The sequence below is a fragment of the Cyclopterus lumpus genome, chromosome 6 (assembly GCF_009769545.1).
Source record: "Cyclopterus lumpus isolate fCycLum1 chromosome 6, fCycLum1.pri, whole genome shotgun sequence".
Classification (NCBI taxonomy): Eukaryota; Metazoa; Chordata; class Actinopteri; order Perciformes; family Cyclopteridae; genus Cyclopterus; species Cyclopterus lumpus.
Genome location: NC_046971.1, coordinates 10086604 through 10113840, shown reverse-complemented (window position 1 = coordinate 10113840; position 27237 = coordinate 10086604). Strand labels below are relative to the sequence as shown.

The following is a 27237-nucleotide window of genomic DNA, read 5'->3' as shown; positions in this document are numbered from 1 at the left end:
AATAACCACTATGATGCAAACAGAAGCCATAGAGTGTTTCTGTAAACCAGCCCATGTGTTGAGATATCTCTGGTTTGCTGTGGTTATTAACCAAATTCACAATAGGCCTTTTCTTTAAGTCGTGAAGAGAGGGTCATGAATGTTCATGACCATTTTTACTGCCAACTGAGTTGGTAAACCAGCTATTTCAAAGAGATATACGGTTGAAAAATCACATCTTTGTTTTGAATGTGAATGTGTTATTGGAAACATATGTCAAATGCTTTATGATTGCTTTCAGGCAGAGTAAACAGGGTCTTCCTCTCATCAGTTAAACAAACATAATGTATAGCCTTTCATATTAGATTCAATGTTATAAGCATATGCTACAATTATCAGAACAATATGAACAATAAAGCTCCCTCATGTGGCTCAAAGGTACTGTCAATATACATATTGAATTAAGGATTAAGAAATAAATTCTCCTGCGACCCACCTGTGGGTCCTGACCCAGTGATTGGGCATGACTGGCCTGTACCAACAACCAAAACCGACTGGATGCCCACATAATAAGTTTACTGCATGCACTTCACTATTCTGAAACGTGGCTGCATAATGAAAGCGTGGCGTTGCTCCAGCTCTAACGTAACATGCCCATCCTCTCTCCCTTCTTCTGTTTACATGGATCATGGTTATCTGGATCGTGGTCCATGCCTACTACTCATTATTTAATTTATATTAATTTCTGTCATTGAATGTGTTGTAACTCCATAACTCTGTTCATTCTGTACACATGACATCTATTGCTCCTGTCCATCCGGGGAGAGGGATCCTCCTCTGTTGCTCTCCTGAAGGTTTCTTCAATTTTCTTCCCCGTGAAAGTTTTTTTCTTCTGTTTTTGGGGAGTTTTTCCTGATCCGATGTGAGGTCAGGGATGTTGTACGTGTAAGGCAAATTTGTAATTTTTTTCCTACAAAATAAACTGAATTTAATTAAATAAAATCTGAGAGCAGATCAATTCAGTTTCAGAGAAGAGGAAGTTCCCTTCAATGCCTCCTTTGTTGTGTAAGGCATCTGTCCATGTCACGAGTGACCCAGGACCACCTGAGACAAACAGCATGTGTATCAGCCACATGTATCAGTGCACTAGAGCTGTGTGGAGCTAAAGGTATACTGTCCTCCTGAGGTGACTGAAGCTTAGAGAGAACAGTGGTGGTATCTGTTTAAAGTAATGAGGCCTCTTTAAGTTCAGTGCTCCCTCATCTTGATTCTGCTTGCAGAAACCCAAGGAAGCTTATTCCGCTGATTTTCTTGATCTTATTAAAAGGCTCACGGTGTTAACGGCAGGGAAACATGCAGGTTATTTATGTTATGTGCACGAGAACCCAGAGGTGCTTACAGTGCAGAGGCTTTTGAAAGGGGTGCATGTTTGGATCATTGTAGAACGACAGCAAGGCAAGGCAAGTGTATTTGTATAGCACATTTCAACCACAAGGTCATTCAAAGTGCTTCACACAAACCCATCAAAACATAATGGCAAAGAAAAAAACATTTAAAAAAAAATTCATTTAAACAGTCCCAAAAAAATCAAATAAAAAAGTTGCGGGGCAGTTTAATAAATAAAATACAGTAGTAAGATGCATAAATTGATTAATATCCTTGAATCTGGTTCAATATAAGGCAACAGCAAACAGAAAAGTCTCCAGAAAAGCAGGTGAGCTCGGCTTGAATCCTTTAAACCTTGACCTCTTCTTAGTCTCAAGGTGTCAACAAACAGAATAATTATAATAATAATAATGTATTCTATTTGTAAGGCACTCTTTATTCAAGAATCTCAGAGTGCCACAGAGAGAAGGAACTGCTTGTTTCAACATGAGGAGCAAATGTGTTTGATGGCACATGTATCCATATGTGTTAAAGGCCTGCATGTGAGTCTAACATAACAACATACAACAATAACTTGTGCTTTGTTAGAAATGTTTTCATGATGACTGCAAACACTTCATCTCATTTAAAGCCTTTCAGGCATTTACTTGCAACAAAAGATACTCATGTTCCCCAATGACGTCATCCGTGCCTCTCTTTTTCCATTTGCTGCTCTGAGTGAGATTATTGCCCCCCCTCCTCCTCTTTCTCCCCGTAGTTAAATAGCAAAGCACGCTGCTTCTCGGGGTAGATAGAGCACTATACATCACGGGGGGTATTTAGATGATTCACCTTGAAGAACTACATACAAATCAAATCATCTAGCAGCTCTTTAACATGTACTCAAACAAAAACGAAGGACCACGTCGAGGAAGATCCTTTGACTCCATGAACATTGGCTTTGAAGAAAAACTGCTGAACAATGAGGTAAGAGCTCCCGTCCGGTGAGACAACCAGGAAGGTGGAGAGGATGTCTTGTGTGATATTCCAAGACTACTTTCTTTTATCGGCCCGGTTTGTCTTAATACATAAAACTTCACTTCATCGTCAGCGCGGATTAATGTTCATAACTTGTCATAGGAGACTCATTGTTACTCTTATTATTAGTTTGTACATCATTCTCGGATTTTCACAGTAAAAGGCTGAAGTGGGATAACCAGATCAACCTGCATATTATGGGGTGTCTTCATTGCGCACATTTTCGAAAGCGATGTTGAAAGTTGTCATTTATTTTAAAAAAGAAGAAGAATTGCACTAAAAGCTGGACTACATATAGCTATGTATTGTATTTCGAAATACTCGATAGATGCTCGCCTCTGGATTTTAATGTTGCAAAACTAATGCAAAGTGGACAAACAGCCAAACAATACACCAGAGAATGATGCTATTGTGACTGTGACCACCTGTCTGTAGCTTCAGCAGGCAATCCGATTGTGCCTGTGACCTTCACCTGCACACGTGTACACATCTTAACCGGGGCTCTTTCTGAATGTCAGGACTTCTTGCACGAAGGTATTGAGAGAATAAAATAAGTTGTCTCTCACAATGAGGAAAGGAAAAAAGGTGTTCAATCGAGCAGCTGTAGATGCCAATTTAGAATAATCACAATAACTTTTGTTTTTATATTAAAAACCCTGAAAGCTTTGTCCAAGATACATTTATAAATCTGACATCAACGAAGAGGAGATAACTATTCGACGATGAGCTCGTCTCGTGCGTAAAACCATCGCACTTTGCAGCCAGCAACCTGCGCGCAGCGGTGATTAAACGCTGCCGTGTGTGTGGTTAGATCCCAACGCAGGGAGCTGATAGGCTTCCCCGCGGTCTAAATGAGATTGCATTAAGGCGATTCTTTGAGACACAGAGGTGTTCATCTTCGTTAAACCGAGACGCAACGCGTTGGCCCCGAGGAGCGTCCTGATCCAGTCTCCATACACGAATGCTTTCACGGATTCTACCGACTACGGTCCACCGAAAAGTGGTCTGCACACTGCTCACACAGCGGAATATGGTAGGCAGCAATTTAATGAATTTAACAGATGTATTCACACAATCGGTGTAATCCATAAAACTGTGATATAATATTTAGAATAAATAAAGTGCATTTGTAATTACACGATTGGAATACAAATAGTGTCTGTTTAAATCAGATCCTTCTAACTGACTTAAATCAACGAGAAAACGTTGTATCCAGTCAGAACAGATTAGTTTCTCTGTGCCGCTGTCACGTTTACAGTCCTGCTTCTCAAATCTCATGCAGGATTAGGAATTTATCCGCATGTGCAGCGCGCACGGACATGCGTCAACGTGAGAGCGCTGTTCAAGGTGCTGAAGCGCATGGGTTGGCCCTGCGGACACTAATCTCAGTCCTGTGCGTAATGCTTCAAACTGTGACCCGTTTCATCAGTGTGAATGTAAAGAAACAAAGCCATGTTTCTTTTTCTGGGTGACAGGAACATTGTGCTCTGTGTGACTCTGACCCCATGTACGTGTTGAAGGTGTTGCATGTTCAGTATGCGATGTTCTTTTGGATGGCTACAGATGCTCTTAAGTGATTAGAGTTGTGCTTTCACGTCATTACCTCCCCTGAGTTATGGTTCAGTCACGGGGGGAAACTATTATGTGCTATTGACTCAAGTGAACCAAACCAGGTGGTGTATTGTTCTTTAATTGTTGAAGGGTTACTGAAACTAAGCAGCACATAATATGCTAATGAAGTGTTGTTTTCACACTACTGTTAAAGCTGGTGCCACATTTGTAATAGTTCTCTGTTTGCAATTAGTTCTCTACTTTTAGGGGCTAACACTAATTTAAAAAGGTGGAATTTCCTTTCATTTTAGGTCAAATTAAATAATCATGTATACATTAAAAAAAGTTGGTAAGAGTTGAATATGTCCTCAAGTGACCATCAGAGAACCACTATTGTTTGTTGAATGAAGATGATTCATTGCAGTTACACAAATGAAAATCTGTGTTTCATTACTGTTTTCAGATAAACAAATCAACCTTCACAAAAATTGAAGAAAACACTGAAAAGAAGAATACATCAGAGAAAGGGAGAGCAACGATTATCTTTTCCCTCAAGAATGAAGTGGGAGGACTAGTTAAGGCACTTAAACTCTTCCAGGTATGGACACAGTTATTAATGTATTCATTTGGAATACAGTGTCTACAATGTACAAAATGTTCATACCATATTTATGCCATACATGTGAAATATATGTCTACCAATAACTTGTTAACTTAAAAAGGAGTATCCATGTTTCTTGCAGGAAAACCATGTCAATCTTGTTCACATAGAGTCCAGAAAATCAAAACGACGCAACTCTGAGTTTGAAATCTTTGTGGACTGCGACAGCAACCACGAACAACTGAATGAAATAATCCAGCTGCTTAGAAAGCATGTGAACGTGGTGGGTATGGAGCCTCCAGATAACTCTTGTCTAGATGAGGAAGGTAAATGAAATCCTGCAAATGCTGTATTAGAAATGTATTATATTTGGCCGTATTGTCAGCAAACAACTCATTTCTTCTTCTTTCTCCCCAGATATGTATGATGTACCTTGGTTCCCAAAGAAGATTTCAGACTTGGACAAGTGTGCTAACCGAGTCCTGATGTATGGCTCTGAGTTGGATGCTGATCATCCGGTATGTAGGCACAATTCAGATAACAAAAAACTGCAGTCATTAAATGAACGCATTTTAAATGTTCTTCTATGTTCCTCTCCATCAGGGTTTCAAGGACAATGTCTATCGTAAAAGGCGAAAGTACTTTGCTGATCTCGCCATGGCCTACAAACAGTGAGTACTTGCTGTATATTTCACTGGTTCTTTTCTAAATCTATATATATGATTAGTTAATATTCATATAATTATTCTCTCTTGCTGCAGTGGGGATATCATTCCTCGTATTGAGTTCACAGAGGAGGAAGTGAAGACTTGGGGAGTTGTGTACAGAGAGCTCAACAAGTTGTACCCCACCCACGCCTGCCGGGAATACTTGAAGAACCTTCCGCTGCTGTCCAAATACTGTGAATTTCGGGAGGACAACATCCCTCAGCTGGAAGATGTGTCCCGCTTCCTGAGGGGTAGGTTTTGTATTTTTGTTCCTAATACAAAAATTGTAAATGGAATTTTTATCAATATTTTCAGCTTAGTAAATATCGTCACTCACTCATCTGCCTTTCCAATGTTTCATCAGAACGCACTGGATTCACCATCAGGCCAGTGGCTGGTTATCTGTCCCCTCGGGACTTCCTCGCTGGTTTGGCCTTCCGGGTTTTCCATTGTACCCAGTATGTGCGGCACAGCTCCGACCCCTTATACACCCCCGAGCCGTGAGTCATATGCAGTACTATATTTAGAAAAGGGAGGCTATGGGTCCTAATGTTTGGTTATCTTTCGTTATCAAGGGACACGTGCCATGAGTTGCTGGGCCACGTCCCGCTGCTAGCAGAGCCCAGCTTCGCACAGTTTTCTCAGGAGATCGGTCTCGCTTCGCTCGGGGCCTCAGACGACTCGGTTCAGAAACTTGCCACAGTGAGTGACACCGATCGAATCGACTTCAATTTCACATTTTCAACTTTTGAATCTAGAATAATTTTCAGAATTGCTTGCATTTTATCGACTCTTATGTTACAGTGCTATTTCTTTACGGTGGAGTTTGGCCTATGCAAGCAAGAAGGGCAGCTGCGAGCATATGGAGCAGGACTGCTGTCATCCATCAGTGAGCTGAAGGTAAAACATTTGGACCATACTGTGGTCATCCTCCAGATCATTTCTAATTGTACTAACCATAAACATACCAAGAATATGGAAAAGTATTACCTACACACCATCCATTAAACCAGTCAAATCCATTAAATAATTATATTAAACACATGGAAAATTAATTATACAGGTTTGGCTTTATTTGAACATTTAAAATCCCTTAGAATGTTGTCATGCTAGATACTTGATAATAGACTGTCCTCATAGATCCACTCTTTAATTTGAAACAGCTAAATACAGACTGATCCAATGACACTAATGTGTGCTAGTGTTTACATACAATGGTTCCAGCATCATAACTATGTTTCTCTATTACAGCATGCACTATCTGGCAATGCAAGGATAATGCCCTTTGACCCCAAAGTTACATCCAAACAAGAATGCATCATCACAACATTTCAGGATGTCTACTTTGTGTCAGACAGCTTTGAGGAGGCCAAAGTCAAGATGAGGTGAGCTCAGAAATGTTACGCGACATATTCATAACAATATGAGTAGATGAAAAATGATCTCAATATCCAATGTACATCATTTAATAATAATATTGTGTTTCTTTCAGGGAGTTTGCCAAGACCATCAAGCGTCCCTTCACAGTCCGATACAACCCTTACACCCAGAGTGTGGATGTGCTTAAAGACACTCCCAGCATCAACAGCGTGGTGGAGGAGCTTCGGCACGAGCTCGACATTGTCGGTGACGCCCTCAGCCGCCTAAACAAGCAGCTGGGCATCTGACTGCCCACATTCCAGTTGAAGTTATCCACCTGCAGTCCATCAACGCTCAATGTGTCCCCCCCAACCACCGCTGTAGAGATACTGCTTGTGTATCGCCCTTCGTCAGTACAATGAATGTGCACTTCTTTTGTTCAAAAGCTATATTTCCCCCACTACAAGGTGTATTGCTTATACAATTTACAGAGGCGTATTTTATGTTTAGCCACAGATATCAGTAAGTTGCACAAAACCAAGGAGCTACTGACCTCGAGACGCTGTTTTGCTTCAGTTGTCTTTGGCCCAGTCGGCTTCTGAATTGAAATCAGTCAACGCGCTTTCATGGTACTTTATTACCTTTTTTAAAAAATCCCCAGCTGTTACAAACACAGATGTGGTTTCCCCATCCTATTGTTAACCATGCTGTTGTATATTGTCATGTGAATTGTTTTGTATTTGATTTCATCCTTCTTCACATTTAAATCACTTCAGTGATATGTATAAAATGTTCCTTTGTTGTATTCTTTCAGTGTATGTAACATGTTCCTTTTTGTGTGCTGTTGAAGGAAATTGTGTAAGTGAAAATTGGTGTTACAAGAATGTTTTCTTGACCGACTTGGCCCATTCACCCATATATTTTACAGTGATGATTTTGAATACCTCCTCTTGGAAGTGAAAATTATTGTAGTGCCCCTTGAAATCAAAACATTATTTTTCTACTGTAAAGAAATATATACATTATGAGTAGGCTATGTATTAAAACAAAAACAAAAAAAGTATTGTGTCAAACAGTTTGTTACCTTTAGACTTAGTCACTTATTGATGTCCTTATGGTGGTGGTTTGGTTATGGATACTAGATGCTGAGGAACATGCTGATGATGATCATGGAGAAGCAGAAGGATGACAGCGAGGACCCTGAAAGTGACAATTTATGTTCAGGCTGGAGTTTGTGTATCTAAAAATAATTATCACTTTGACCCAAGGGCAATGTAAAAATACATTCTGAAATAGAAAGACACTGATTGAAATTGTTAGAGTTGGTTTCTTGGACACTGAATTAGTGACTGCTTCTATATGTTAAGTTTTTATTTAGGATACATAACTTCCCAAATAGAACATCTTCATGTCAAATCGATGGTCTTCTATGTCCCACTGCCGGAATGTTATCACTTAAGTAGTAATGTCCATAAAAGGAGAAACCTGAAACAATTAACACATAAAAACAAGTAACGTTAAATATGTTAGTAATACAACTGTATTGTTAGTAATACAACTGTATTCAATGTAACACCCAGTTGCAGGTTAATAGTTGCACGTTGTTCAAAGTAATGCAATCGAAATAACACGAAAGGTGCTCTAAAAACAGTGAGATTATGGTAATCTGGGGCGCTGAAGTGCATTTAGTCAAAACTATATTCTTCAATTTCGACACCAAAACAGCCCGCTGCAATACAGCATGCTTCACGACAGTGTCGCAAATCACGATGCAACGTTACTCATGGAAACGAGCCCGCGGACGGAGTTTTGTTTACACTCCTGGGTAAGTTCTTTATCCTCCACCTTTAAGTGTGAAAGTTGTGTATGTCTGACCGTGTAGTTATCGGAATAACTCACCACCAGCGGAGTGACCCACGCAACCGTCGTCGCACTTTTGCTGATGTAACTAGCTAAAAGCTTAACAGTTAGCAAACTGGTTCGCGCTAGCTAACAAGTGCAACGAAAACAAACCCCAAACGATTAACTGGTAGTAACGTGACCCATGTCGTGTCCGTCAGGGGGCCAACAGCTACGGGCAGCTGGCCCAGGGCCACGTGGAGGACCTGTCAGAGCCCCGGCTTCCTGACGCCGCCGCCCTCAAAGACGGGGCTTTACGGTCTCTCAGCGGCGGCGGGGGGCACACCGCGGCAGTCACCGGTAGGTACCACCTTTCACGGGGGGAAAAAACAGTCCGAGGGAATTGGCAGGACGGTGAAAAAAAAAATATATATATATATATTTAATAAAAATGACGACGTGATTTTTACAATCCTGCTCAACGTTCTGCATGAATCCATGGTAATGCTACAGAGATCGCGTTGCGCCCCCTACCGGGAGAAATAGGTCAGCGTTAATTGTTGACTGATTGTATTTAGTAAAGAGAGTTATTGGTGGATAGTAACTATGTTTATTTTTATTTTCAAATCCTACATGGGATTATAGAACACCACAGTATGTCACGCATCACAAATATACAGCAAGACACGTACAATCTATACAGTCAAAAGAAAAACACGTCTACTTAATTTCACACAGAATTCCAAACAAATGGTTGATCAAATAGTAGAAGAAAGAAGGAAAATTGCTTGCTAACAAATACATATTTGTTTAAATTACTTTATGGTTTTGACTCTGTTGTTTCTCTTTTACTCAATGATTTCCCTCATCCACCAAGCTCCATGGAACTATCTAATCTTAATGTGTTATACATGAATAGCCAACTCAGTTGTATGGTTCCCAAATGTTTGTGGTGTATTTTGTGTTGGACAGAAAATGGAGAGTTGTTTGTGTGCGGACAAAATCACAGAGGCCAGCTGGGACTTGGCCACAATGCAGACCTCTCAACTCTTCAACTCTGCCACAGTCTGAATCAGAGGGTCACAAAAGTAGTCTGTGGTTGGGATTTTACTCTTCTTCTCAATGGTGGGAACACTTTCATACCAGGAGTTTGCTCTATATTTTACACATGCACTAAAAGGATACATTTCATGAGCTATGATTAAACATTTACTCCTAAACATGGATAATGGATAGATTAGAAAGATATTTCATTTATCCTTCAGGGACAATCTGGATGTCACAGCAGTCGTTAATGAGAAAGAACAGAAATAGCAAAAGAACAGCATTAATGTAAGAATATACAATAGAGTGTCCATCATTTAAGGTAATATAATCCACATGTAAAAAATAAAGGGCTAAATTACCAACACATTGTATATATTTTTAAACTCTCCTGCAACTGACTGCAGTCATACAACTGTTGAATATTATGTAATACATATATATATATATATATATATATATATATATATATATATATATATATATTTTATGTCACATTGACAGATTGTGGTCGAATTTTAGCATGTGGCTCCAACGCTTATGGACAACTAGGTGTTGGACAACACATCACACACTCAGCAGATCTACTGGTCATTGAGGTGAGCAGCATGTATTTCACAGACTTCAAATAACACAATGCAACAATCAAATGTTTCTAATCTATCAATCTAATCAATCCTGAGTGATCAAAATTGCTACCAACCAACTTCACCTCATGATCAGTTTGATCAGTTCCTGATGAAGCTGATGTCACTGTGCTGCTTGTTCTCAGAGTCTGGAGGAGCCAGTTGTGAGTGTAGCAGCAGGACTCAGACATTCACTTGCTGTTACTGGTAAGTTTGCAACAGAAATGTCATTAGTTGGTTTTCATTTAGCAGTCATCTCACAAATCCTTCTTTTCTCCTCTGCCCTCAGACTCAGGCTGTGTATATCAGTGGGGTCGTGGTCTTTTCAGTCACGCTAAGAGAGCCCTCAGTCCACGTTCTGTCCCATCACACCTCAGCTCTCCGGTGCCCTCTCTGGTACCAGGTGAGTGAAACAAAAAAAGTTGCAGAAAAGGAAGTTTTTAGGCATTCTGTGATTTACAATAACACTGATAAATGTGTCCATATACTTGTGCATATGTTGCAGGTTTGGATCAGAAGACCTCACGCATGGTAACTGCAGGCTTGGCGCACTGTGTGTGCCTCACAGGTATGGCCCCTGAGTATATGCTGTGTTCATGTCACATTTGGTTTATTTGGCATAATTATGAGCCTCTGACTGAGAAAAAAAACTTTCATATCAGCCTGGAAAGACATGTTGGAAAGTAGGTTCCAAACTTATTAACATAAAATATTATTATCGTCGGCAACAGATAAGACAGCACATCCACTTCATTTAGCCGCCCACGGTAAAGAACAAAACATGCTTGATTGGATGGTGGCATTGCAGAAAGATGTCGGCTACCAAGCCTGGAAACTTCTTTCTGTCAAACTGTCCTGTAATTAGTTGACCAGCGAGGCCCTATTGCTGCGCTGCCTTTTCTGTTGCTGCCCTTACTGAATGAAGAATAAAGTTGATCCTGTCATGTGTGCAGGAGACGGTGATTTGTTTCTGTGGGGAAGCAACAAGCGTGGCCAGCTGACCGCGACAGAGCCCTTCCTGTCCTCTCCAACTCTTGTGAAGCGCTCACTGCTGGGTAATGAGAAAGTCATCAATGTGTGGAGCGGCTGGACACACATTGTTGCTCAAACAGGTGAAACATATTAAAGCATATTGTGTCTGTGATGCTCATCAGTTTGAAAAGGATTAGATGGACAGTTGACATATCTGAACATGGTCATCATTCATTTCAGAGAGTGGGAGAGTGTTCACATGGGGCAGAGGAGATTATGGACAGCTGGGCCGACAAGCATCAACCAGTCAGAACTCAAAGTGGCCATCGACTGATCCTTCAGGAGAGGGTCGAAACCAGGAAGCTTGCCTCCCTGCGGAGGTTAAAGTCCTCCGTGGAGCGACACAGGTAAGAGTGTGACACCTGCAGACTGAAAAACCAAGGAGGCATATGACAAATGTTTATACATGCAGTGTGTTTTAAATTATGTGTAGTTTCTTACTGTTGTGGCTCTCGCCCTCGTGTTTTAGCAGAACATGTCAATGTTACACCAGCAGGGGGCAGCAGGCAACCATAAAGAAAACAGGTTTTAGAGGTTTTGTGTGTGTGAGGTGAGACACTGTGACTGAATGAGAGCCAAGCCCACTAAGAGTAGCTTCTTAATAATTAGCATCCCTACATCTATCGTGTGGAGTGCACACATACTGCCAGAGGCCAACTTGCATTCAGTAAAGGCAAAGATATCTTCTCCCATAAGGGCAATTATGTCAGAGCATTGAGGTTGCAGCAGTTAACCTGAAGCCTAAATGGCAGCTGTTTTGTAGGAGATGGATGCCAATAAAGTGGATGTCTGGGACGGACAAGGGCAAGCTCCGGATCATTCTTCCACTGTGCACATGATCCTTGCAGCAGCGCTGGCATCTGTCAAGGCGTTGTTACCGTGCGTGTGTACAGCTAAAGGCAAGATGGATTAGCTGCTGGGTTTATGAATCGCTCAGCCCACCCTCCCATGTTAGTCCTCCTAACACTGTCGCGAGTCAATATTTATTAAACTGTCACTTTTTTACGAGGCCTATGAACGTTACTGGAGTAACAAATTATAACCTGTCAGGGGTTCAGGGATCAATGCGTCTGTTTCTCTCCTTATGGCCTGCCTCAGTTGTATGCTAAAAAAAATCCAAAAAACATAGCTTTATCAAAGAAGTTTAAACGGTATTTGCAAGGATATATATATATTATATATATCTTACTCTTGTTGAGCTTTGTAGATTTCAGGATCAGAATTTAAAAGTGTCCCCCCTCAATTCTTGCAGCTGTCATGAGGAGAAAGCCTCATGGGGGGGGGGGGGGCATTAATTAGTAAAAGCTCTTAGTCATCAAAGGCAGGCACATGAGACGGTTGCATTAACTCTTCTGGTGTGTTCCTGCTTTTTTGAATGAGCTGGCTTTTTGTGTAATAGTTTCTTGCTCTGTAATGTATTTACAGACAACATCTTTGGTTGGTGCACTCAGTTTTGAATAAAAGTTGGATGATTACATCTTGACACATTTCATTTTATTTCAGTTTCAGAGAATATTTGGTTACAAAGTATCTCAGTATCCATGTTGGCATAAAACATTGTGGATATTACAGTCTTGAAATTCATCACACATTTAAAACATATTTCAAATATTTTTCTCGACAGATTGCATGCGGATCTGAACATAACCTTGCCATTGTAGGTGAGTGTATTCTCTCAAAGATATTCTTACATTTTCCTGGATTTTCTTCTCATTGTCTTTTTGATGGTGTTTTCAAAATCTGACGTATTTACCTGTATCAGAACCTGTAATGTTGCTGGAAAATAGACAAGCATATGCTTGTCCTCTAACATAACACACAACTGTGGAAAGATTCATCAAGGTAGAGCGCTGTCTGAGAAATCAAGAATATTGGTTTCAATACGTGCAGGTGCCTGAAACAAGAGGCTCCACTTTTGCCCTGACATGACCCTGGCTCTCACTAAAGAAAATAAATGGGAATACACATTGAATCAAAGAACAAGCGAGGGAATACATCTAATACATTACAGTTTAATATGAGTGTGAAATATTAATCATTCTGGTAATGCTGTAGAGGATTTCTGAGGTCAGTTCATTGCTCTGTGGCCTTTGCATCAGGAAGTAACTTTAGCATGGATAGATGGGCATCATTGACAAACGATTACCCAAACAGGCCTGCAAAAGAGCAGAATTTAACACACACACATTTACAAGCATGTTTCTAGTTTTAGGCGAGGCCTCTCCCTTTGTCCACATAACCAGAACATAGATATTGCAGCTGCACACATTGCTTAAATGATACTAAACAAACACAGAAATATGTGCGTGTTTGTGGTTCCTCATCGCCTTCACAAAGGGGTTAAATGTGCTTTTGTTCTTCCCATGCTTTCCAAAAGTCACCATCTTTCACATACTCACCGCCTAGAACCTGAAAACATTTTGGAAGTAAAATCTTATACATCAATTTTTTAACACTGACCCACTTTTATTTTTTTTTTACATCGTCATGAATATAAGTGCTGCAGATGAAAACTTAAACGCACACACAGGGTTCCACAAGAGAGGAAATGCTGGTCACGGCTGGTATTTCCGCCAGCAAATGGCCGTCCGTTTTTAATGTTCTGACCAATCTGAATCGTTAACTGGGAATGCCACTATCAGGAAATCGTGGATGCTGAGTGTCCGTCAACAATGTCAGTTTTCACAAAGCATTGCTCCGTGCTTCCACAAGTCTGGTGATGCGATGACAAAGCAGAACCGGGAAGTAGAGAGCTCATGTGAACCTCCTGCACCCTTCTTGCTGGGCCATGCTCTCCTCTTGTCCTCCTGTCTGGAGCGCGGTGGCAGAAGCAGCGAAATAGCAAAACAGGATTGGAAGCAGAGACCTGAGTGCTGCTATTTGTGTTGCTGAAGTAGGTCAGGTGGAAAGGAACGGAGAGCATTGCATGCTGCTCATGATATCTGTTGCTTGCTCAGACCTCTCTCCATTTGCACCTGAGTGTGCTCCTCATGTATGAAACTCATCAGCATGGTCAGACGTGGGAGATGCTGTGGTCGCAGCTCATCCAATCTGAGAAAAGATGTTTGTTAATGTGAACATTTTGAACTTTAAAGGAATGTATCGCGATAAACATCTGAGATCAGATCCTGTTTGTGTCGTATGGTCAGTTATCACTGTGGTGTTAATTTGGTGTGAGATTTTAAACTGCCGAATGCGGAATGTGAAACCAAATAACAGGACTTGTTTACAAGGAAATTGATTTTGGCTTGAGTGTCTCCATGTCTATCCTTTTGTTGTGCTGAATATTTTCCATGGCACTTTGTTGTCATGGAAACACTGATGTGCTGTACTCCAGTCAGTGAGTCCACGAATTGAGCACAGCACCAAAATAAGGCTTTTCCTCCAGTGAAGGAACCATGTCACCACATTAAGCTTCCAAATAAATGAGAACCGGGTTGTTTACTTTGATTAATTCTAATCAAAGATGGACACACGCATTCCAGTTATAAATACATGTATTATCTTAAAGATGGTGCAACATGTGTGTAATGTATAAGCCCAATCTGGCAGAATGTCACACTGCCACAAATTGCTGGCATGATATCTCGGGTCTATGAACTGACGAAAGCATATGTGTCACTTGGCGAATCCAAATCTTCAATGCCACCGATGTTCAGGGACGAGCTGAAAACGCAGACAGACAAAAGAAATCCCTCGATGAAACAAATTAGAAGATGGCATGAAAGACACAACTGCATGATGGGGAAAGCTTGGAGATGTGTTACCCTTGAGAAAGCCAGCTCGCTTCTGTTGCCATGGCAATGGAGCCTATTAGGTAACTGTTGCCATGGCACGTGTGTCCTCAGTGATGCAGGCCTGACCACACCCACTAACAAGCTCACCAGCTGTGAAAAGCAGGGAGGCTTTACTGCTGGCTGAGTGTCAGTGTTGGAGAGAGGAAGAGGTGGGTGTGGGTGTGGGTGAGAGAGTGAGAGACGCATGCCTTCTGTTTTTCTTTCTTTCTTCAGGCTACTAATTTTAGCGTACATTGGTCTGCAGCCCCCGTCCCTCTCTCTTGTCAACTCCACTGACCCTTGACCCCTCTCTTTTTCAGACGGGTGTCTCCTCTCCTGGGGCTGGAACGAACATGGGATGTGTGGCGACGGTTCACAGAGCGACGTCTTTCAGCCACAGCTCGTTTCTGGTCTCAGCCCTCTTCTCATTGGCTGTGGAGCTGGACACTCTATGGCAATGTGCGCTGCGAAAAACTGACTTAAGACAAAACTCTGCAACGGCTCCACCTCACTAACCCCGGAGCAGGAACATGTATTCATCAGGAGTTAATCGGAGACAAGAAAAACAGAATGACTTTGTGAATTGTGTTTTGCCCGCATATGATTATTCTAAGTGCCTTACACTATAACTTTCACCTTGTAATAGGCTACTTGAGCTCCTTGAAAAGATTAGGCTTCAAACTGCAGTTGTCATCATTGGTTGGTCGGACACAGACTGAGTTATGTTACATGTGGACAGAGGCCATCATTTCTCTGGCCAGCCTGTCACTTTGATGGACGTGATTGGGACCGATGGCTTTTGCATGACCCGGCCTCGCCTACGGCTCCTGGTCCACCTGCCCTGCTGGTCTTCCAGAAGGAAGCCGTTGTGGATCATGTGAGGAATGGGCTAGACTGGTGCAGTAGCTCCAGCTTCCCATTTCAGCAGTTTTATTGCTCTTATTTATTATTGATCTCGAGTATCAGAAAGCAGTCAATCTGTGCACTTCATACTGAAAATCTCTCGGTCATCTCATGATTTAACATTTACACAATCCAAACAGTGAATTTTACTTTGGCAACGATCCATCACTTCTTGATGATCTTTGAGGATCTGTTTGTCTCCTTTGCTCCACTTTCATACTGTATATTACTTAATCCATCTTGGGGGTAATTTGTCTGCTGCATTTGACCCAACATACATATTAACAAGCTGTGGGCGACCCAGGGATCAAACTGCAGGTCTGAAGCCAGGGCTGTGGTCAACGCCAATGGCAGGACGCAGAATATTGATGCAATGTATTCACATTTTTTATTTTATTTTTGAAATTTAATTCTTATTTATGCAAATTCTAGATATAAAAAAGAAAAGACATCTGCTTTAATGAAAGCGAATGTGCTTATACCTGGATTAGTTTGAAAAAATAAATCAACACTCTTTGAAAAATGATCATTTCTGTGTTCTTGTTTTTTTATTTATCACTATTAATTGTACAAGCCTGAACTGTATCGGTCAAAAAGACACAAAAATCCCAAAACAACAAACCAATCAAAACTGAACACCTTATTGAGATAACTAACCACAAAATGCACGCTGTTCAAAACGCACAATCTCAAGTCTCGCCAAATGGCACATTAGTTGCCTCTTAGTTGTGTTATTCATTCCTTTTCATAACAGAGGCTATTATTGTTATTTATTCTGTCTGACAATGACCATCACACTGTCCCCCATTTGTTCTCAGCTCTAATGGCAGATTACACTCTGCTGTACCTGACTTCACACAGATCTTTGGTTGTTGGCAGTGTGTTTGCAGGTGTTTGGTAAAAAGTTGAAGCTGTACTACTCAATGGCTCTCCTTTATGCTTTTATTAGGTATGCTCACTGCTCGCCTTTAGAAGCTGATCCTTATGGGGGTCCTTATTGTATCTTTGTGCTTTTTTGAATACTGAACTGATGCTTTCAATGGCTGGTGATTACTAATGTCAAATGAAATGTACATTAATTTGTCATGCTGGTGAAGCTATACTCCTGAATGGTTAGAATAATTTGCATAACAGAGGCACTTGTCCAGTATGTGTGTAATGTTTTGGCATTAGTTAGTATTGCATACTACTATTTGCATGTGCAGAAAAATAACCCAATTCTACATGATTGTCAATTAAAATATACTACGTGATAATCATGAATGTCTGAGCTGTGATATGAAGTGATGTATTTTAGATCTAAGCTGTCTGTGTCAATCAAAAATGTAGCTGTGAAGATATAGCAACGTTCCATGAATGTTTATATATCTATTATTTATTTCTGAATAGCCCTATATAAGATGTGATTGACCAAATAATTATTAACGGCACACTTTCACATTTTAATGCCTCATTAATACAAGGTAAGAGTGGTAAGGATAACCTTTTTTTCAATCTTTTTTTTTTTTGTGGATGTTATCTTTTTGATGCCTGAAAACATATCAAATGAACATTAAAGGTTCACTGGTGCAAAACAGTGCAAAACAGTGCAAGAGTCTACAAAAATGTGATGATGACAGTGCAAAGTTCACGATTTCTTTCAACTGTTTAGTCTGGCTGACATGACAAGTGACAGGTTTTTTTTTTGCTGGGTGATTAAAATCGGAGCAACATTTTTTTTTCTTTCAACAGAAGAAGCACACATATATTTGATGATCACTCAAAAACATTGGTACACGCAACTTTGGCACACAAAAAAAAGCATATTTACAGCACTGGCACAAACCAAAAATAGGCACATAAATTACAACACAGTAACCATTCACAGATACTGAGAAACATAAGGCTTGACAACAAAACTTCCTCAGTGCTACATCTATGCTGAGTTTGTGATGTACAGGTTGTCACTGTCACACCCATTCAAAAAGACTAAATAATACACACAACAATGCTACTGCAAGGTGGGTGATGGGCCTTTATGGGTCATACACATAGTGGTCGGGACACCATGGTTCATAACACAAACTGACTCTGTTGGTTGTCTGCTCCGGTGCTGTCGCTGGGTCTCTATAAACATATAAAAAAAACAATAACAAAAGCAAATTATTACACAAATTATGTATACTGGTGGAAATGATGGCGATGATTGATACCTCTGCGAGAGGCGAGACATGACACAAGCTTGGAGAGTAAAGAAAATGTGCTCCGTTAGTTCCTCATGGTAAACAACAGGTTTACCATGAATTTTCCCATGCGCAGCCAAGGCATCAGACAACGAGGTTTTGTCTGAGGTTACGCTCTGAGTCGGTTAATAAACATGCCCAGTCATGCTTCATTTTACATGTTGATGTACAGTAGTTCGGTCATTGTCATGCAGTTGTATATTTTGCGTCATGCTCTTGCAGTCAATTAGTTTTTTTAATTTGATGCTCTCTTTGACACTTGAAAGGGTCAAACAGCAGTTCAAAGCACTGGCTGTAAGCTAGAAGGAAAGGAAAGATGTGTGTATGCATGTGCTGTTGAATAAAAACGGAGTCTAAATACTCATTGTGTATAAAATTTATTTCATGCAAGGACTTGTATTTACATTTTTTTTTTTTTATACTTTTCTGTTGCAAAAATGGAAAATACATGCATTTACCTTCAGTAGACCCACATCCCATGCTGGGTCGTATTGTACTTTGTATTTTTTTTCTTTCACTTTAATTGCATGAGCATATTGTTCACCTGCATCTCTTCACATCAAATCTTTACAAGTTTTTTTTTTTTTCTTAAATATATAACGTCCATTAATTACCACAATAGACATGACTTGAAATGTAAAACTCTGCTCCTTCAGAATAAAAACAAAACTTCGATGTGTTGCTATACTGATATATTCTTCTAAAAATGAACATTTCTGATTGGTCACGTCAAATTTGTTAAAGTGCTCTGAAAAAAATTGTGCATAATTATTGGGACAGTATCAATACATGTAACGGTAACGTTATTGATGTTTTTAATCATAGACATAAGTCACCGTGACGTCTCTGGATATATTTTGGCTTTGGAGAGTTGCCTGGTCCCCGTTGATAATTTGTGCTTTATTATACAAAAATATTCTTGAGATGGGGACTATACAGTCAGTACTTTCACCTGTCATATAGGGTTAAATTCTAGTATGTGTTGGATGGTGCAACAATAATAACCAATTTACTGTGATTGAGGTTACAAGGGTGGTACAAAAGGTGCGAGGTGCACCGTATAAACCAAAGCTTCTGTTACACTGTTATGAGCATGGTAATGTGTACCGATGCTACACTAGTACCACTTATGGTACGTCTTGTCAATGTACTACTCTCTTTTACTTTGCCTCGTCAGGTATGAAGGCACCATTGTTTTATAATTCTTGAGTCTTGCCTTAATTTAGGCATCACAGCAGTTATAGAAGTTGCTGCAGACTACAGATACTGTTTAAAAACTAATAACTACCAGTAAATATATTTATATAAAAAATAGTTATGCTCATAACAGCATTAGTTGGCTTTATGAAAGATTGTTCAAGTCAAATCACGCTATTTTAGTTGGAGGCAGTCAAATAAAAATAAATCTATGAATTTGGGGAAAGGCAAAGAATGGAGGCTACATACAATTCTCTGCTATGACTGAGTCTCTTGTAAAGCTGTCTCAAAATGCACTAACAAATGACAAAGCTTTTTTTTCTTTCTTACAGATACTGCGGTACAGTTAGCTTCTTGTTTAACATTATTTATCATGCAGTTCATGCAAATGAACAAAACTGTTTTAGTTCTGTTGACATTAAATGTATTCATCACTAGTATCATAGACGTTGTCATCCATATTGCATTGGACATCATGAACATCATGTTCATTTTTCTCTACTGGCCTCTCAGATACAATTGAGCCTCGTCTGGATTGAACTTTCAGAATAGCATCTCTAGTTTGCAACGTACAAATCATAAGAGGACTTCCCTTAACAGCTGCCAATGGTATACCTTTTGGATACTTTTCAGAGCCATGTATTGTTAATGTCCAGCATATTATTTGCAGGGGTTACATCTTGTGAAAGATTCTTTCACAAAATTGTAAAAAGCAGATGAGATCAAAGTTATTGGCAGAAGAGTATGTGAGATCAAAAGCAACAGAGCAACAGGCAATTCAGAGTGGGGTTAGCCTGTGGTAGAAGTAGAACAGTGCTTTGTCCACAACTGAGGTGACCCATGCAGAGGGGCACGTGCCCATGTTTTCTAGTCTAGCATATGATGACACAGCTTGAGTATTAGACACAGTTAAGATACAGTTTTACAGAAAAAGAATGAAATCAAAATGAAAACAAAAGCAAGAGTGAAGGTAAGTGTAAAAGCAAAATTTGACAAGTAAGTGTGGACTGGCCTTCCGATGGCATTGTGTCTGCTACTCAACCATGCTACATAATGGATGGGATGGGAGAATGTGAGTGCTGCATTAGACATGGTGGGCTGCAGGGTAGGGCGGACACTGAGGACACTCCAGAGGCATCCCCGCTCATGCCAGACATGCTGTTAAGGCTCCAAGGCTTTTCATAACCTTCAGTTGAAAAACAGAGAACGTTCTGAGTACACTGCAGCACTGAACAAATGCTGTGGTTGTTCCTCACTGGTAATACTACACCTGTTGCTTTCTTGTTTTTGTCTCCAAAGAAACAGGTCAATACAGGCTCGAGACAGATCATTATTCTCCATGCATTGAGTGCATCAGGAGTACGACAGCATGCACCAGGCGGTACTGGAATGGTTTTGGAGTATAACATCACAACACACTCGAAAAAGGGAAGCACCTCAGGTGGGGAATGGATTCTCAGCTACAGGTAGGATTTCAAACTGTACGCCATTTAACTGTTGATGTGCTGGCTCGATCACAGACTAACGCGACTTTCTCAGAGGAATGTTTTGTAGATTAATACTAAATAAATCAAATAAACACAAAGGGTTTTTAACCCTGGTAATAAATGAGTTAGTTAGAATTTGGCTCTGAATAACATTAATAGCAATATTTGACATTAGCCTTCCTCCATTTGTGTCGTACTCCTTCACCATACTGATAGCACCCATCAGCAAGACGCTTCATGCACCATTATGGTCAAGAGCAATGTACTTCTCGTAAGTCAGCATCCTGCATGGTATTTATCATTACAACACATATACATACACGGTACACAGATAGCACATAAGTACTTTCTGAGGCATGTAAGAAAGCACATTCTAGATCATATAAATCTTGAAAATAGCTTTCTTGATTGTAAATATATATGGGTATTACATTATGCATGGTATCAAAAAATATATTATGTAGATGTGGATAATTAGTATTGACTTTGTGGTGCTTGTGCTTAGCCTTAACATATGTTAGTGTGACTTGGTATATATACAATTCCCAAAGGGAGGAATGAAGAGAAGCAGCTGCGGTGAGAGTGTGTAATAAGAGGTTTGTTGTTATTGATGAAGTGGATGTTGATGTTGATGTTGGTGTGTGTGCGGGTTTGTGTGTGTGTGTGTGTGTGTGTGTGTGTGTGTGTGTGTGTGTGTGTGTGTGTGTGTGTGTGTGTGTGTGAAATCTGAGACGTAACACTCAGCAGAGAGGTAAAAAAGAGCGTGTCCTGTCTACGGTCTACAGGGTGTCAGTGTCTTAGGGGCCTGTGATTGGCTGTTACTGTACGTACCCCTCCTCACTCTGGCCCCTGTGTGGTTGGGGCGTTCAGAAGTGGTGACCAGGAAGCAGGGCCGCTCTCTCTCGCTTGGGCTGAAGATTTCCTCCGGAGATGTGGCCTGGTCTATATGAGGGCAATCTTCGTTGGCCAGCGCTGCGTCCGCTGCCTCACCGTTCAACTTGGAATCTTTTGAGAAGACAATTAAGAAATGAAAAACGTACCAAAAAAATCAATTGAATCAAATACAATTGAACTAAACTGCAAATGAAAACTGTAAATCATATAAATATAAAAACCACAAAATGATTAGTCAACTTAGTGTAAAATAGTCTTCTCACACTTGTTGAACAGCCTGAGTGTACATCCTGAGTTTGACCTATTCATCCATTACAACCCACTCCTAAACATACGTTATCACTCTTTATACTACTACTACTTCTACATCTTTTGCCTTTCAACTAGCTAACCATTGTTAAATTAAGTAACATATTCAACTCAATATACCTTCAGTTTTCACATTCTACTATTTGGATGCACAAAGGAATTAGGGTGTGCAGTAATAATGCCGTCTAATATTGTCCAAGTGTTCTTGAGCACAAACTATATTAGAGGTAATTTTCTCTTTGCACTAATACCACCAGAGGAATTCAAGAGGAAATCAAGTGACTTACACATCTACTTACATATTCTTAACATTACAAATACACGGTGATTACACTTCCAGGTAGTCTTAAGAGAGAGAGGGGGAGTGCATCACTGCATTCACAAGTGCCAAATCAATAGCAAGATTACTCACGGTCTTCCTCAATCTCTCTGTTCTAGTAGCCAGAGTAAAACATGCTTTTCATCACACATTGTATTAATTATCTTTGGTGTGAAACTCATTTGTTTAATCTCGTGCCTGAATCATCAGCTGATTGAAGTGTGGGAAGAGACAAACAGTGATGAGACAACAGTACAACAGAAAACAGCTTTGTTTATTACCTTGAAACTTTATCTCGAAAACGTCGTCGTGTGGTATGGGGCTCGGTTGCTGGGAGCTCATGCTTGACTTACAGAAGTTTGGAGAACCTGGTTGCGGTGCCCGCGGGATGTGCCTATTCTTTTTCTTTGGTAGTTTCTGTTTTGCCATAGCCAGAGAGTAATACATTCCAAAGTTGTTGACAATCACAGGGACGGGCATGGCGATGGTCAGCACACCTGCCAGGGCGCACAGGGCTCCGACCAGCATACCGGAGGTCGTCCGAGGGTACATGTCTCCGTAGCCGAGGGTCGTCATGGTCACCACAGCCCACCAGAATCCAATCGGGATGTTCTTGAATTGCGTGTGCTCACTGGCTCGAGGGTCGTTGGGGTTAGCGCCAATCCTTTCAGCGTAGTAGATCATGGTGGCAAAGATGAGGACGCCGAGGGCGAGAAAGATGATGAGGAGCAGGAACTCGTTGGTGCTGGCCCTCAACGTGTGGCCCAGCACCCTCAGCCCTACAAAGTGACGGGTCAGCTTGAAGATACGCAGGATCCGCACGAAGCGGACAACTCGCAGGAAACCCAGCACGTCCTTGGCCGCCTTTGAGGAGAGCCCGCTGAGGCCGACCTCCAGGTAGAAGGGCAGGATGGCCACAAAGTCGATGATGTTCAGGGCGTTCCGAATGAAGTCACATTTATTCGGGCAGAACGTTATTCGCATTAGAAATTCAAAAGTGAACCACACCACACAAACGCCTTCAATGTAGGTGAGGTAGAGCGCAGTCTCAGTCTCCTGGTAGGTATTCGTCACTGTGACGTTGTCCACTACCTCCACCTCGGTGCGGTTGATGATGGGGTTGAAGGCCTCGTGGGTCTCCAGACAGAAAGTGGTGATGGACACCAGAATAAAGAACAGCGAGGCCAGAGCCACCCACTGAGCGGGAAGTAGAAATAGGGAGCAGAAGAAAACATAGAATGGAAAGAGAAGGGAGAGGGGGAAGAAGGACAGAGAGGATCATGTAATATAATCAAGCTCAACACCCAGCAGACATTATTAGCAGCATACAATGCAATTCAATCTATTATCAGAGACAGTGCCGCCTGGTTTGACAGTGAAAGTGGCACTGCCTTCCTCTATCTCTGCTCTCTATGTGTCTTGATTCAGAAGTCAATGGACAATCAATGTGAGATTGGGAGTCTTGCTTCTCTTCCCCTGCTGTATCTCAAGGTCATGTCATTTTCAAGAGCATGCTAAATTAGAATTACTAAGAGTCCGCAGCAGCAAGAGACAGGACATTAACCCACATGGCTAAAATTAGCTGGGGTTCCTCCCTTCAGCACCACCACAATGTTTTCTCTACACAGGGTCATACTATCCAGAGGATCAACCCTCGGAATCATAATGAGCGGAGAGGCTTGCTCAGCTGATGACAAACTTGGATTAGAAACCTATATTTCCCTTAATGGCAATCGTGTACTTTAGCATGCACTATGTATTGATTAGATGATCCCATTTCATCCCATTTAGGCTGTGATATGTCTAATGAATACTACATGGGCGTAACCGATCCAGTATTCTCTCCTGCGTATTGATAGCAGCCCCGTCTTCATGTTAGCCTGCTCTAATAACCCTCTACTGGTTGACAGTATGTGTTCGCTGCACATTGTATGTTCAAAAACTGCTTTATATTTATGGGAGTCTGAGGTCATTAGATCAGAATTGCTGGACAAAGATTCAGACAGTAAGAGCGGATATACTTAATCATCCTGTGAATCACAAACAAGTGGATCAATAGCAGTTTGTTCATGCATGAAGGGAGGCTGTGTAGTGCTGCATAGACTAATGCACAGCCTTGTTAAGTAGCTGGGAGGAGTAGTGAACAGTATCAGGGAGGAGGTTAGTTGGAGATGGGCGTGTCCAGGTATGAGGACGTCTTACATATAGTCTGCTGAGCAAAGGAGAGACAATTCCACTCACGGTGTGAGAAGGAAGGCACGCAGCACGAGATGGAAAACATGCACTCATCATAACATCTCATCACTGGCAATTAATCGCATTGTGCTGAGGAAATCACTGCTGCTTATGAATGTCTGCTTCCCATCCTTGTTAGTATGACGGTCCGCAGGGAAACTGTGTGTTAGCAACAGCATGCTGACTTCTGTTCAGTCAGCAGGGCTGTCCACTTTGAGACGACTCACTCTGAGCAAAGGAGACGTACACCAGTTTTGATGAAGATGAAGACTCCTTGCCATTTACAGTATTGTTTAACTCTTTAAATTCAATGCATACATTTTAATACAATAAGATACAAAATTACTTCTAAATGAACTTTTGTCAAGCTGATAATGTACCGCTTTTGTTGGTGAAGTGTGAGAAAGAGATTGCGTGTGAGTTTTTGAGGCAGCAGTATGTGGTGTTGTATTGGATTGCATAATATTGTTGTTTTGTCCACCCCCTCTACTGTATGCACTGTTCAAAATAACAAAGTACACCCAAGAATATAATACAAGTCAACCACACTGAAAACTACAACCTTGAAAAAGAACAGATTGGAATCAACAGCAAAGGCTTGATTACCAACTGGGCAGAGTGGGAAACCCTCTGAACATCCCACCCTGCAAACTGTCAAACAAACGCTGCATCTTATTAGAACTCCTCTTACATTAAATGATGCTTCTTCGTGACAGTCAGGAGCAGTGTGGCTTGGAGGGAGGGTGTTTGCTCTTGTATTGGCCAATTCTCACTGTTACTGGCAAATCACAGGCCTACAGTGATATGCAGCGACAAGAGTTTTACACTGATGTATCCGCTGTGAATAGATACTGTAATTAACTCTGAGGCTCACTTCTAATTAATCTTCTTGCAAGTCTTAGTGTAGCTCTGTCAATCGTTGCTCTCTGCTTTGTATTGCTCAATCTTAAATGTGGCACACATCTGAGTCGTTTTTGCGCTTTTGGAAATGCCCCATGCATGCAGAGGGTGCAGTTTAAAAGGTGACTGTGTGTGTGTGTGTGTGTGTGTGTGTGTGTGTGTGTGTGTGTGTGTGTGTGTGTGTGTGTGTGTGTGTGTGTGTGTGAGTGTGTGGGGTGTGTGTGTGTGTCTTTCACTGATGCTTGTTGAGCAAGAACGTGTCAATATAGTTCAGTGCTGAATGGGGCCTGGCAACTAACCAATCAGCGCTACAGCTGTTCAACCAGCAGGTGGCACAGTGATCTTTGTGGGGGGGCTGTGGTTTAAAAAAAATCCCAGATGGAAAGGTGCCCACAACAAAAAATGTCACCTCGAACAGCAACCCAATTTTGGTCTGGAGGTCTGCCACTGAATTACTGGAGCCAAAGATCTGGTTTCCTAATGTGTATCTGACCTATTAAATCAAAGAACCAGGCTGCTCTTGTGTCCTGGAAATATCAATCCAGAAACCAGTGTAGTCACAATCACTCTTATCTAGCAGGATGGGAGTAATCATTTGCATGTAAATGATTTTGACAGATGAGATCTTTTCTTGCCCCTTCTTAGTCGCATCCCTGCTGTGGGGGCCCATGGGAGGGCAATGTCATCAATAGGTCATCAAAAAGCTTCTTTACCTCCCATAGACATCAATCTTTGTTTCACCATCATGGAGAAGGCAGACACATGCAACACTAAACACTTGTTCATGCAACTTAGATGCAATTTCCCCCTGGGGATGAATAAAGTCTAATCTAATCTAATCTAATACCATAAATTAAACACTTTGGTGGGTTTTACAGCTCAGAATGTGTCTATGGTATAACTCCTAATGAGGCCCCCAGATCGTGAGTTCAATGAGAACTCAAAACCATGGAGTTAAAGGCAACTTACCCTTGCATATTTAGATGAGTAAGGGTCCTCAAACAGAGCCCAAACGTGTTTCTGCCACCGGCTCCACAAGCTTCCACTCCTGGCATCATGAGTGTCTCCCTGTGCCAGCCTCCTTGTCATTTCATCCACATCATCCTCGCCAGCATGCTCCTGCTCAGGCTCCGCATCGTCGTTCCCCAGGTCTAACAAGCCCCCCCCGCCGAAACTATCAAGGGCCTCCTCTGCCTCCCGGTGCTGACGATAGGTCATCCAGCAGCATGGCTCCACGTCTGTCTCATCAATGCCCCAGAAGGCCAGTTCCTCCTCGTAGAGAGGCCCGCAGACATCCGCCGGGCAGTGCAGTTTACCTGTCCTGTAGTAGTTAAGGATGTGTGCAAACACGCCGGGGTGGCGGTCGAAGAAGAACTCCTCGCTCTTGGCATCATAGTCAAAGTGGTTGGGCGCATCGGGCTCCGCCAACCAGGAGAGGCGCGTGCCGGGCAGAGTGCGCAGGGTGCTGCGGTATGTCTGATGTCTGATCCCTCCCACGTTTATCACAATGCGATCCTTGTCGTCGCTCAGGCCCATTGCGTCCCTTAGGCATTTCTCAAATAAGTTCCCTTCATTGCAAAAGTAAGTCTATCGGCGCCCCGTGCGACCACGCACAGCAGTGACGACGACGACGCCGAGGAAAACAAGTGCACGGAGGAAGCAGCGCGCGGATCAACCTGTCGTTTCCTCACAAACTATATGAAAGAAGGCGACCGGGCTACACTCACACGCTGGACGCTGGCTTCTCTACAGGCAAGCCGGATGGGTCGTGAACGTGTATAGCTGCCACACTCACTGGAGGGGAAACAATCGAAAAAAAATGATTGCAGCCAATGACATGACATTAAGTGTGGA

At 41.6% G+C, this 27237-nt stretch overlaps 3 protein-coding genes and 1 long non-coding RNA gene across 7 annotated transcripts in view; 2 read left to right on the top strand and 2 right to left on the bottom strand.

Annotated features, from left to right (window-relative positions):
- The window catches only part of LOC117732487, a 15883-nt gene extending 7142 nt beyond the window's left edge, over positions 1-8741 (bottom strand). Inside the window, exons 1-2 of one of the 2 annotated variants that reach the window (XR_004609601.1) lie at positions 8500-8741; positions 7685-8085 (exon numbers count right to left, since the gene is read on the bottom strand). This is a non-coding gene — a long non-coding RNA (uncharacterized LOC117732487). The remainder of the gene's footprint in view (positions 1-7684; positions 8086-8499) is intronic. The other variant, XR_004609602.1, reaches the window with a different exon arrangement.
- On the top strand, positions 2183-7051 carry tph1a (tryptophan hydroxylase 1 (tryptophan 5-monooxygenase) a). The gene is made up of 11 exons (XM_034535436.1): positions 2183-2331; positions 4397-4531; positions 4677-4860; positions 4952-5052; positions 5138-5205; positions 5296-5492; positions 5606-5741; positions 5817-5943; positions 6046-6141; positions 6493-6626; positions 6734-7051. Exons 1-11 carry the CDS (start codon positions 2242-2244, stop codon positions 6906-6908), a joined length of 1443 nt encoding a protein of 480 aa, XP_034391327.1. The 5' UTR covers positions 2183-2241; the 3' UTR covers positions 6909-7051.
- On the top strand, positions 8342-17995 carry sergef (secretion regulating guanine nucleotide exchange factor). Of its 2 annotated transcripts, none has more exons than XM_034535444.1 (11): positions 8342-8425; positions 8661-8799; positions 9412-9564; positions 9988-10082; positions 10256-10316; positions 10399-10512; positions 10615-10677; positions 11063-11221; positions 11322-11488; positions 12766-12802; positions 15238-17995. In XM_034535444.1, exons 1-11 carry the CDS (start codon positions 8342-8344, stop codon positions 15393-15395), a joined length of 1230 nt encoding a protein of 409 aa, XP_034391335.1. In that variant the 3' UTR covers positions 15396-17995. The 2 variants fall into 2 exon arrangements, with proteins under 2 accessions (XP_034391335.1, XP_034391336.1); XM_034535445.1 differs by having other exon boundaries at positions 8344-8425; positions 10006-10082; positions 15238-17255.
- On the bottom strand, positions 17809-27237 carry kcnc1b (potassium voltage-gated channel, Shaw-related subfamily, member 1b). Of its 2 annotated transcripts, none has more exons than XM_034535423.1 (4): positions 26353-27237; positions 22530-23445; positions 21558-21731; positions 17809-17926 (listed from the first exon to the last, which is right to left on the bottom strand). In XM_034535423.1, exons 1-4 carry the CDS (start codon positions 26917-26919, stop codon positions 17811-17813), a joined length of 1773 nt encoding a protein of 590 aa, XP_034391314.1. In that variant the 5' UTR covers positions 26920-27237; the 3' UTR covers positions 17809-17810. The 2 variants fall into 2 exon arrangements, with proteins under 2 accessions (XP_034391314.1, XP_034391313.1); XM_034535422.1 differs by lacking the exon at positions 17809-17926 and adding an exon at positions 18545-20425.

Bases quoted from the DNA above. Each gene is read 5' to 3' on its own strand.
- kcnc1b (XM_034535422.1), bottom strand. From the start codon at position 26,919: ATGGGCCTGAGCGACGACAAGGATCGCATTGTGATAAACGTGGGAGGG. The intron at 23,446-26,352 runs GTAAGTTGCCTT...CTTCCCGCTCAG, and splicing joins ACTCATCTAAATATGCAAGG to TGGGTGGCTCTGGCCTCGCT. The intron at 20,426-21,557 runs GTACGTACAGTA...TTTCAACTGAAG, and splicing joins AGGGGCCAGAGTGAGGAGGG to GTTATGAAAAGCCTTGGAGC.
- sergef (XM_034535444.1), top strand. From the start codon at position 8,342: ATGCTTCACGACAGTGTCGCAAATCACGATGCAACGTTACTCATGGAA. The intron at 10,317-10,398 runs GTAAGTTTGCAA...CTCTGCCCTCAG, and splicing joins ACATTCACTTGCTGTTACTG to ACTCAGGCTGTGTATATCAG. The intron at 10,678-11,062 runs GTATGGCCCCTG...TCATGTGTGCAG, and splicing joins GCACTGTGTGTGCCTCACAG to GAGACGGTGATTTGTTTCTG.
- tph1a (XM_034535436.1), top strand. From the start codon at position 2,242: ATGTACTCAAACAAAAACGAAGGACCACGTCGAGGAAGATCCTTTGAC. The intron at 2,332-4,396 runs GTAAGAGCTCCC...TACTGTTTTCAG, and splicing joins AAAAACTGCTGAACAATGAG to ATAAACAAATCAACCTTCAC. The intron at 5,206-5,295 runs GTGAGTACTTGC...CTCTTGCTGCAG, and splicing joins CTCGCCATGGCCTACAAACA to TGGGGATATCATTCCTCGTA.